Source organism: Oncorhynchus kisutch, linkage group LG8 (genome assembly GCF_002021735.2).
Source record: "Oncorhynchus kisutch isolate 150728-3 linkage group LG8, Okis_V2, whole genome shotgun sequence".
Lineage (NCBI taxonomy): Eukaryota > Metazoa > Chordata > Actinopteri > Salmoniformes > Salmonidae > Oncorhynchus > Oncorhynchus kisutch.
The window spans coordinates 31,337,374-31,349,509 of NC_034181.2; the positions used below are offsets into that span (position 1 = coordinate 31,337,374).

Sequence of the window (12,136 nt, forward strand, 5' to 3'; positions counted from 1 at the left end):
ACCTCCAGGCTGTGTAAGGGCTATTTGACCAAGACGGAGAGTGATGGAGTATTGCATCAGATGACCTGGCCTCCACATTCACCCAACCTCAACCCAATTGAGATGGTTTGGGATAAATTGGACAGCAGAGTGAAGGAAAAACAGCCAACAAGTGCTCAGCATGTGGGAACTCCTTCAAGACTGTTGGAAAAGCATTCCAGTTGAAGCTGGTTGAGAGAATGCAGAGTGTGCAAAGCTGTCATCAAGGCAGAGGGTGGCTATTTGAAGAATTTGTTTATTACTTTTTTGGTTACATGATTATTTCATACAATGTAGAAAATAGTAAAACAAAGAAACCCTGGAATGAGTAGTTGTGTCCAAACTTTTGGATCACTTAGCTTTTCTTTCAAAAACAAGGACATTTCTATTTTTTTCTCCATTAAAATAAACATGAAATTGATCAGAAATAGTGTACAGTCATTTACAACATTGACAATTGTAGCTGGAAGCGGCTATGTAGATATTTTGTATGGAATATCTACATAGGCTTAGAGGCCCATTATCAGCAACCATCACTCCTGTATTCCAGTGGCACATTGTGTTAGCTAATCCAAGTTTAGAATTTTAAAAGGCTAACTGATCATTAGAAAACCCCTTTGCAATTATGTTAGCACAGCTGAAAACTGTTGTTCTCATTAAAGAAGCAATAAAACTGGCCTTCTTTAGACTAGTTGAGTATCTGGAGCATCGGCATTTGTGGGTTCGATTACAGGCTCGAAATGGCCAGAAACAAAGCCATTTCTTCTGAAACTCGTCAGTCTATTATTGTTCTGAGAAATGAAGGCTATTCCATGGGAGAAATGGCCAAAAAACAGAAGATTTCATACAGCGCTGTTTAATACTCTCTTCACAGAACAACGCAAACTGGCTGTAACCAGAATAGAAAGAGGAGTGGGAGACCCCGGTGTACAACTGAGCAAGGAGACAAGTACATTAGAGTGTGTAGTTTGAGAAGCAGACGCCTCACAAGTCCTCAACTGGCAGCTTCATTAAATAGTACCCGCAAAACACCAATCTCAACATCAACAATGAAGAGGCAACTCCGGAATGCTGGCCTTCTAAGCAGAGTTGCAAATATTAAGATGGTCAAAAGGACACAGACACTGGACAGAGGAATATTGGGGAAAAAACGTGTTTGAGGTGTTCGGATCACAAAGAACATTTGTGAGACGCAGACAACAAAAAAATAGATGCTGGAGGAGTGCTTGACACCATCTTTCAATCATGGTGGAGGCAATGTGATGGTCTGGGGGTGCTTTTGTGGTGGTAAAGTGGGAGATTTGTACAGAGTAAAAGGGATCTTGAAGAAGGAAGGCTATCACTCCATTTTGCAACAACGGTGCCATACCCTGTGGACGGCGCTTAATTGGAGCCAATTTCCTCCTACAACAGGACAATGACCCAAAGCACAGCTCCAAACTATGCAAGAACCATTTAGGGAAGAATCAATCAGCTGGTATTCTGTCTATAATGGAGTGGCCAGCACAGTCACCGGATCTCAACCCTATTGAGCCGTTGTGGGAGCAGCTTGACAGTATGGCACGTAAGAAGTGCTCATCAAGCCGATCCAACTTGTGGGAGATGCTTCAGGAAGCATGGGGTGAAATGTGTTATGTGCTTTGATAAACTATACCCTTTACAGCAGTGAAATAACAGCTTCTAAAAACAAAGCCCAGTGAGTTTGACAGTATATTAAATTATCTTCACCCTGTCACTTCATTGAACTGAGGAGACAGCAAAGTTTTACTCTACTGTAGCTCTGAACCCTCGATGTGAATTCATCTGATGTGGACTGGAGCATCTCTCCAGTGATAATACATTAATAAATATTGCGCCATTGCAGCTTTGATAAACACTACCTGTTCGGAAATAGGGTTGGGGGGGAAGTGAGGAAAAAAAGGACCTAGTGTAACAAAAGCCTACTACAATAGATCAAAACAAACTTAAAACAGTGTTTTCTGAAGAGCTGTAAGTAGTTAACTGCATATTTTTATTTAACTAGGCAAGTCAGTTAAGAAAAAAAATCTTATTTACCATGATGGCCTACTCAGGCCAAACCCGGACATCGCTGGGCCAATTGTGTGCCGCCCTATGGGACTCCCAATCACAGCCGGATTTGATACAGCCTGAATTTGAACCAGGTACTATTGTGACGCCTCTTGCACTGAAATGCATAACCTTAGACTTCTGCGCCACAGAAGAAAACTAAGTAAAAAATAAGCTGTAAATCAAAGTATGACAGGTGCCAAGCAGAGCAGTAAACTTTGAAGGTGAACAGAGGTGCACAACATTCCTCCCCACAACCAATAAACATTCACTGATCATGCACCCAAAATGCAAACAGAGACACTGAAATTAAATTGCATCAGGATAATGTGACAGATAAGTGAAACTCTACTCAAGAACAGTGAATCTATAAATATGTACTGTAAAACAGCAACTGTTTCATCATCCTCCTCATAAACCTACTATTGTCTTGTCACATTCATTCAATGATGTGCTCCCTTCATTGGAAAAAACAGCAGTTTAGGGGCATTCTTTCACAATATGCCATTTTAGGAATGACTAATTAGGGTAAGTTGTGAGGCAGCTGCCATTTGAACCTTACAGGAAGCTTGAACAAGCCTGCCTAACTGGACCATGTACGGATGGGACCTCACAAACTTCAGGCAAGGATAGTTACGCTTTTTGTACCTTGTTCACATTTCCAGAAAAATAAAAAAAGGCAGATATTTTGATATCATAAAAAAATACATTAACAAAGAATTTCATGGATGGTGCAAACTCAACATGCAATCTCCCTCACACCAGTTCATTCCAATGCTGTCTGACGTCTCTGTTCATTGGACTCATTCAAAATCCAACTAAGTTCTAGTCTTTGTCATTTCCAGCTAAGAAATGAAGACCTTAACATAAAGGTGCAGGCAAATGGATTCCAGCTGGGGAAGAAAAGGCTGATTTTGGAGTGACAGATGTGAAGTCTAAAGGGTGATAGGGAGTGGGTGGGAGCTGAGACCCTCCTCTAGCCACTTAACAGTAGAGGGGGTGCAGCGTTGCGTGGTACAGCTGTGGATACGTCGGAGGCGCAGCAAGTAGAGCAGGATGGATAGGAGGACAACCAGGAAGCAGGCCAAGAACAAGTAGTGGTTGTTGACAAAGGAGAAGCTGTGACGCCAGTGGGAGTGGACTCCTTTCAGACTCTCCTGCTGAATATCCCTTGGAGGAGGAAGGTAAAAGTGTGAGTGAAGAACATTAACTATTTTTCAACGTCTCTATAACCTAATCAGCTAAAATATATTGGCCATCACAACGTACAAGCATAATAAAGTGTGACAGAGCAAGAGTTCTCTTACCTCAAAGGCAAAAAACGGGTTCTGTAAAGGATGGCTCCAAGAGTCCATTGTACCTCTTTATCATAGACCAAAAGGGCAGTCCTCAGGTTTTTGTAGTCCATAGGGAAGGAGAAGCCTGTGTGAAATACCTCATACATCCAGGCTGATTTAAAACACTGGTACCTGCACACAATGCATAAATGTTAACATGAAATCTCCTTGACAACCCTTTATCATTACTGGACTCAAGTCTTACTAAAATAGCCAGGGCCAGTGGTGGGACTTACTTGAGCCTGTGAACATCAGCGTGAGAGCCATACAAGCCTGAGTCAAATCGCTCTTTCAGAGTTCTCCACTGGGTGGCGCAGTAACTCTGTAGATGAAGCGCAAAGTAATTGGTAAACACAGCCACACTAACTGCAATTAGCCTAATCTTTGGTGAAATACAAGCATTTTACATGCAGTTAGGGGACTGCCATTTACACTGAAGAGATGCTGCTTTGCTGTGGTAAGGGCACACCTTGGCAGCACTGGCATACTTTGAGGAGTTAAAATCCCCGCCCATGCGCAACACATCCTCTGTGCAGTAATAGAACTCAGAGAACCCATAGAACTGGCTGTTGGGGTAGTCAATGGGAGGCTGGTAGATGCCATTGAGGGAGGAGTGAGTCTCATTGGTGTGGTTGAGGAAGGGCTGAAGCAGCTGTCTACAGTGATCAAAATCCCCCGTGCCAAGCAGGTGGAGTTTCTGTGTGGCTGGCCCCACCTCATCCTGCAGGTCTGAGGGTAGGCATGGGTCCAGGAGGGGGGACTCTCCTGTCTCACCTACATGTTGACCCAGGAGCCTGGACAAACCAACTCACATGAGCTCTCCATAAAGGCAAGCAACAGCAGCACTGAATAATGTCAAACTAGTACACTCTTTATCAGTATCATAATTAGCAAGTGTTGAAGGGTCTTACTTGTTTTTAGTGAGAGTGTTCATGACAATACTCTCCTCGTATCTTTGTCGAGCAGCATTTCCTCCAAATCCCAGGAAGGTAGACACATACACCCGGTAGACATGCTCTGTCCGGTGGGCATCGCAACCCAGGTTGAACTCTGCAAGCAAATTTTTGGCCACTTCCTCCTACAAAAAATAATAACATTCAATATCAGACAGAAAATGGTTCTCTATTATCTAAGACTAAGTCTACACTAATATCAAACATTGATTAATGCTACATATATACAGTGCAATCGAAAAAGTATTCAGACCCCTTGACTTTTCCACATTTTGTTACGTTACAGCCTTATTCTAAAATGGATTAAGTAAAATGTTGCCCTCAATCTACACACAATTCCCCATAAATGACAAAGCAAAAACATGACCAAGAACTGATGGTTACTCTGACAGAGATCTAGAGTTCCTCTGTGGAGATGGGAGAAACTTCCAGAAGGACAACCATCTCTGCAGCACTCTACCAATCAGACCTTTATGGTAGAGTGGCCAGACAGAAGCCACTCCTCAGTTAAAGGCACATGACAGGTGGTGGCAGCATCATGCTTGGGGATATTTTTCAGCAGCAGGGACTGGGAGATTAGTCAGGATCAAGTGAAATATGAACAGAGTAAAGTACAAAGAGATCCTGGATAAAAACCTGTCCCAGATCACTCAGGACCTCAGAATGGGATGAAGGTTCACCTCCAACAGGACAACAATCCTAAGCACACAGCCAAGACAATGCAGGAGTGGATTCAGGACAAGTCTCTGACTGTCCTTGAATGGCCCAGCCAGAGCCAGGACTTGAAGCCGATCGAACATCTCTGGAGAGACCCGAAAATAGCTGTGCAGCAACACTCCCCATCCAACCTGACTGAGCTTGAGAGAATCTGCAGAGAAGAATTGGAGAAACTCCCCAAATACAGGTGTGCCAAGCATGTAGCGTCATACCCAAGAAGACTCAAGGCTGTAATCACTGCCAAAGGTGCTTCAACAAAGTACTGAGTAAAGTGTCTGAATTACTTAGGTAAATGTGATATTTCAGTTTATTTAATACATTTGCTAAAATGTCTAAACCTGTTTTTGCTTTGTCATTATGGGGTATTGTGTGTAGATTGATGAGGGAAAAAAGAATGTAATCAATTTTAGAATAATACTAACATAAAATGTGGGAAAATGTAAGGGGTCTGAACACTTTCAGAATGCACTTTAAAAACCATTTACTTAAAGAAACTTGGACCAAGACAGTTCCACATGCAAAAGCTCCAGGTGAATTACGTTCAGTGGAGAGCAAAAACAATGAAAAAGAGAAGGTAAGCATGCAAATTGTCAGAGTAAATTAAAAACCATAGACATAAACCGGTCATGGATGTTTTGCATGATGGCTCTCATGCATTATCTTTGATCTTCATTCAAGTTTCAAAGTAACACATTGTGGCTAGTACTCTAATTCTAAAGCCCAAATCCTGTTATGAAGCCATGCAGCAGGCTTATTTTTACAGCAGACCTCCAATAGTCCACTCTGAATGGAGAGGACTTAATCTCCAGAGGACAAACATGATGTTTACAGGTTTAACCAGGGAATGAGTGGTGGGGCTGAAGAGAAAATAGGTGAGTGACAAAACCCAAAAAAGATAGCACAAAAAAGTGAAATTGTTGTTTATAATAACCTGTTGTGGAGAAGCAAAGCTTACAGTTTTGGGCACTTCGTATGCTATCTGTGTGGAGACGCCACCCATGTCCAGAACACCGGCGGTCCGTGTCCTCACCAGCGCCTCCTGCTGGTCACCTCCTGGTACCTGCACCTCTACTACTGCATCCCTCTCTATAGGAAGGATTGAAGAGCAGAAGGTCCCATTGAAGAAGGGAAAGGGAGACAGAGGAGTGTCAGAGGTAAGTAAAACAAGGGAAAGAGGAAATTAAAGTCTTCAACGTGAATATAAGCCGGTCTCTTAAGGACAGTTCTTTAGTTAGTATACTTACCACTATCCACATGATTAAACTTTCCAAGGACAAAGTTGATTCCAATCCATGCATACACACCTGTCCAAACAAGAAAGGACAATTCATACAGGGCTCTATGCTGACATAAAAATAAATAAATAAATAAAATAATAATAATAATAATAATAATAATATTTGAGCTAATAAAGCTAGAATTCTTACATTTTTCTAAACGCACTGGTGCTCCTAAATTACAATTCTACGTCACACAGCAAAATATTTAGCCGCATATGTAAAATGGTCACACTGTAGAGCCCGGTCACATATTCCAGAATTTCTACTGTTATGTTACAAATTTTCAACACTGGGCATGATGACATTCTCCATCAGAATGGTCAGTGTTTAGCTTGCCAGCTTCTATAAAACGGGTTAGCTCACCTTCCTGCTTGCCAGAAATGACCTCCACATGGGAATCAGAGAAGAGGAAGTTGAAACGGACAGGGATGTCAGTCCGTAGATCCTCAAGCAGTGCCTCCTGTTGACTGAAAAAAGTATACAAGCCAATTTCAGCATCATCATAGTGGCGTAAAAAAACATGACAACTTACATCTCAAGATGAGAAATACTCTCAGGTGTGGTGGGTAATTGTACCTGTCAGGCAGCACCCTCATTCCAGCTGTGCACAAGATGTACAGAGGGGTCTCCTGGTGCTTGTGTTTAGGAATGTGCCGGGCAGCAAAGCTCAGCAGGGGGTGGATGTAATCACTGGCCTTCTCTGGTGTTTTTGCTAGTGCCGAGATACCTTTTTTTTTTAAAGAACACCAGAAAGTCATGACCATGGCTCAGTCTTTCTAGGATGGAACAGATGAGTTCATTTAACTATTTTTTAAAAGCATGTTTTTTTAATTGAATTTAACTAAGCAAGTCAGTTAAGAACAAATTCTTATTTACAATGACAGCCTACCCGGCCAAACCAGGATGACGCTGGGCTAATTGTGCACTGCCCTATGGGACTTTGCAGTAAGATGCACTGCCTTAGACCGCTGCTCCACTTAGGAGCCCAATGTCAACTAGAAGCCAATGTCTTCTACATTATGAAAGAACAGTGAGAATGTGTGCATGTGGCTATTCCCAGCTGCACACCAGTCATCAGCAACCTGGTATGCCTCACCTGGTTTGATCTTCATGACCACTGGCTTCCTGTGCTGATCTCTCATCTGTCGGATGTCAAGCAGGTCATGGGGATTACCATTGTGCCTGGGCCAACAGTACACAAACACCCTGGAGCCACTGCTGCCGCAGTCCACCACCAGACCATAGTTTAGGTTGTGATTGCTAGTGTCTGTGGCCTCCACATCTGTGACCCTCGCCAAGTGTCTTGGTGAAAAGTTGAACATTTTAGGCCAAATTCAGGCAAAAATTTACTTTGTATCAAGATAAATAAAAGGCATACACTGCATGTGTCCTCTACAAACAACTGGGGGACAAATGTATATCTTCTAATGTGGTACAAGTGTCTCACCTGTGGAAATAGTTGTCCTTTCTGTTCCAGCTGTCCTGGCCCTTTCCTGTTACCAGCAATAGGTAAATCAGTCCTAGCAGTCCCACCAGCAGACCAAAGAAGAGCAGCTGCCTGAATGAAGGTAGTGGGACACTGGGTAGAACCAGGGGAGACAGGCTGAAGTGCCAGGAGGCTGGGAAGCATGATAAGCTGATTCTGTAAGAAGAGAAACCTCAGTATGGTTAAATACACAGACTAATCTATATAATAGCGATATTACATGACTGACGACCACCGCATAGTAATTAAAAGGTTGAGGAAGATGTGAGTTGCTACATTTTGCCAAAACATGTATTGGTCTTCTACTCAGTCGGCAGAGCCTACCTTCCCATGACGTGAACTGTCGTACTAGTTCACTGGATAAAAATCTAATGGGCCACTGAAGACCGGACGTGTTGGCTTCGGAACCTCACCAACATTGTCCCACCTGCACATGGTCTTGGTAAAAGAAAATCAACACTTGAGCTACAAGATATACTGTCATTATTACTGAAACCAACCAATACTAAATGGTGACATTTGGCCACCAGCGCATGCACCACGTTTGCCACGTAGCTATCAACGTTAGTGTTTTGCATAGGATGTAACCGGGCTAATGTTTGATCTGTAGCTAGCGGAACACAGAACACTAAATTAGCCTAGGCAAGTAACGTTAACATTACAGTACGCAATTGTACCCACCTACGGTGCATCTAAAACCATTGAGTTTCAAACGACTTCGTTACATAAAACATTAGCTACTTTGCTAAGGACTATTATTACTAATACTAACTTAGCTAGTAGGAGGAATTGGTGAAAGCACACTGGCTAGGCTAGATAGCTACCTATCCAATACGCAGGTCAGGCAGATGTGACGTCAATTTTTCACTGGTGTAGCCCGCTTGCAGTAAGTAAGTAGCAAGTCAGTCAGTATGTCATTCTTCAAGAACGTGTGCTTTTCCCCATGCATATTTGGGGTTTGAGCAAATTATTTTTTGGAGACATAATTTCAATGTCTCAAGAGGCTGATTGGTTCCTGAGTATTCTGATAGCTTTCACGGGTCCAAGGCAACTGTGATAGTACAACTCCCAAATTGCCACAATTGAAGAAACATTTGCAAGTTCATTGGAAACAGAAACAAAACTGAACAGTGTGGATATGACTGCAATACAATACATTTAATACATATTTGGTATATAAACTGACATTGTTATCAAAACACCCAAACCATTAGTGGATCTGAAAGTAGCATTTTATCATCTATAAATGCACTTGTCAAACTTATTTTGCCGAGAGTCTGCGGGTTTTCGCTCCTCCTTTGTACTTGATTGATTGAACTAAGGTCACTAATTAGTTTGGAACGCCCCTCACCTGGTTGTCTAGGTCTTAATTGAAAGGAAATAAACAAAACCAGCGGACACTAGGCCCTCCATGGAATACATTTGACGCCCCTGTAAAAATGCATTTAAAAAGGAAGTCCCTTTTAATCCAGGGTTTTAAAAAAAAGGTGTCACTGTACACTGATGATTCATGTTTTCTTTTAAATCCACAGCCTCATAGAGGATCTAGATTACAACCAAATTATGATAAATGTACTATATTACGTATTGGATCACAAAAAAAGACAACTTTTACATTACTGTGTAGTTTACCAATAAAATGGTCTGATGGTGGAGTGGATATACTCCGTATTCATATCCCGAAATAAATGATCTCACTCCAATGAATTTGAATAGAAAGTCAGCAAAAATAGATAAAAGATCTTGCTACCATGGAAAGGTAGATACCTGTCTATTTGTGGAAAAATCACCCTGATTAATTATTTAGTCACATTGCAGTTTACCCATTTGCTTATGGTCTTGCCTACACCTAGCGAACAGTTTTGAAATGAGAAAAAATATACAATTTTATTTGGAACAGCAAGCCAGACAAAAATAAACAGGCCTATCTATATAATTAATATGAATTCGGAGGGCAGAAATTATTACATATTAAGGCATTAGACCTCTCACTAAAGGCTTCAGTCATACAAAAGTTATACTTAAATCCAAACTCGTTCTCTAGAAAATTTGTAAGAATGGCTCACTCTATGTTCAAGAATGACCCTTTTCCTTTTATTCAGATTACAACCTCTCTCTTTCCGTTATTTGAAAGGGAAATCATATCCCAAATATCGCTATTTTTAAAACAAGCCATAGAAAGTTGGTTGCAATTTCAATTTAATCCACCAGAAAAGACAGAACAAATAATACAACAAATATTGTGGTTAAACTCAAATATACCAATTGATAAACATTTATTATTTTTAGATTTTCATCAATAGGACTGGTAGAGTTGTCAAACAGGCAACTAACAAAAACATAAGGAATGTTCAGCTCCACCCTAAATTACAACAACTAATTGCAGAATTACCACAAAAATGGAAGGGGGAAAAAGTAAGGAACTTGTCTGTCGGCCCTGCATTAAAATACCATAATTGGTTAAAGAAAATTGTGATAAATAAAAAGTACACCAGTTTCATTTAAGGATCAACAAAAATAACAGCCGTGACATCAGGGTCGGGATAGGTTACTTTCTAAATGTAATCCGTTAGTTACAAATTACCAGCCCAAAATTGTAATCAGTAACGGGATTTTGTGATTACCTCAAACTCAGTAACGTAATCCGATTACATTTATTTACTTTTAGATTACTTTCCCTTTAAGAGGCATTAGAAGAAGACAAAAATGTATGTTACCAATTAAAATACATTTATTGCATGATAAATCAATGCTAAAGTTTACATAGCTGGCCATATATAGATGTTAAATTTTACTTTCTGGGTTGGTTATGTAGGCTTCTTCTAAACCATCGCTTACTACTACATATAATAATAATAATATATTTACATTAAAAACCAAAGACTATCAGAATTCCAGTCATCCAATAAATGTTAAACCACTTGATCTTCAAGATTAGGACTTTGAAATATGGAAATATAGATTAGCCAAATTGTTTTAACTGAGCATAACCACAAAACTAAGGATTTATTAGCCTGCCCTACTCTGTTGTTTATGATTGTTGTCATGGAGGACTGATTGGGCCCATTGATTCGAGTTGAGCGCAGCATTTATTTTTCATGGAATGGCATGCTTAGAGCACTAATGAAAAGTGCTATTTACATGTGAAAAATGAATGCCATATGCTGCATTTGCTATAGGCCTATTATTTACCTTTTTGTTGGTGACACTTTGATATCTTGTTAAAGGGCAAATATTAAAGGGCAAATCCACAGATGAAACAATGACAAAATGCCACCCCGCCTGTTTTGGTATTCTTCAATAATCAATGGATATATATATATATATAAAATGTATAAATACAATAATGGATGTTGCAAGTACAGAGTGGCCCTTTAAGTCTATCAAAAGTGTGCGAGTTTGAGCATGTGTCCGTTAGGCCTATATATTTATTTTATCAACATGAATTAGATTGAGCAATAAAAAGCCCCACTTTTATTCCATAGGCTGGGATCCGGACTATGAAACTGTTGCAAGAGAGCATTTTTCGCTGGCTGCCACTGGTTTCAAAAACAATGATTGATAGGCAGTTTAAATGTCTAGAATTGAACCATTATGGGTTCAAATACATAGCTTTGTGAACAGTCATCCACAATCCGTAAGGCTCAAATAGCTACATGAGAGAGCAGCAATATGATTCACATCAATGCGCTATGTAGATAGCAATAATAAGTAATATCCGTATCGCCGTAGACTACACCAGTGCGGTCATCCTTACCTCCAAGCGTTTATTCAAATTGTACAATATTTGGATGCCGACAGCAGTCGCACTATTGGAAGACATAGCTTGGACTGTAGCCTACAAAAGCCTATTCTTGCTTTTTTCCCGCAATTGATCAAACACATGTGATCAGACTCGCTCAGGTGGAAAAAACGTAACAACGTACGCATTTTTTCAATGCTGATTTTAATGTCATTGAGAAAACAGAGAAGTGTCAAATAATTTTTATCCGCAAACATTCTTTCTGAATTTACAAGTAATCCTCGAAGTAATTTAGATTACATATACTTTTGAAAAACTGAGTACAATATATTTTGCTTGTAATGTAACGGATTTACTTACCGGGCTTTGTAATCCGTTACCCCAACCCTGCGTGCCATATAGATTGCTAAATAGTTGGGAAAATATTTTTGACGTACCGATTCCATGGCACATGGTTTATGAACTGATACGCAAAACTCCTTTTTCAATTTAAATTATACTAAATTCTTGCAACAAATATAATGTATTTATATGGG

At 40.4% G+C, this 12,136-nt stretch overlaps 1 protein-coding gene across 6 annotated transcripts; it reads right to left on the reverse strand.

Annotated features, from left to right (window-relative positions):
* Window positions 1–254: 254 nt before the first annotated feature.
* Window positions 255–9,423, reverse strand: entpd4 (ectonucleoside triphosphate diphosphohydrolase 4). 6 transcript variants are annotated; one of them, XM_031830109.1, is made up of 13 exons: window positions 8,540–8,675; window positions 8,183–8,296; window positions 7,820–8,014; window positions 7,469–7,514; window positions 6,949–7,099; window positions 6,736–6,839; window positions 6,337–6,396; window positions 6,048–6,178; window positions 4,334–4,500; window positions 3,892–4,216; window positions 3,659–3,744; window positions 3,393–3,554; window positions 255–3,255 (listed from the first exon to the last, which is right to left on the reverse strand). In XM_031830109.1, the coding sequence occupies exons 3-13, from the start codon at window positions 8,000–8,002 to the stop codon at window positions 3,021–3,023; spliced, it is 1,650 nt and encodes a 549-aa protein (XP_031685969.1). In that variant the 5' UTR covers window positions 8,003–8,014; window positions 8,183–8,296; window positions 8,540–8,675; the 3' UTR covers window positions 255–3,020. The 6 variants fall into 6 exon arrangements, with proteins under 6 accessions (XP_031685969.1, XP_031685968.1, XP_031685967.1 ...); XM_031830108.1 differs by lacking the exon at window positions 8,540–8,675 and adding an exon at window positions 8,683–9,423 and having other exon boundaries at window positions 261–3,255; window positions 6,024–6,178; window positions 7,469–7,674; XM_031830107.1 differs by having other exon boundaries at window positions 261–3,255; window positions 6,024–6,178; window positions 7,469–7,674; window positions 8,540–8,688.
* Between the last annotated feature and the right edge of the window lie 2,713 nt (window positions 9,424–12,136).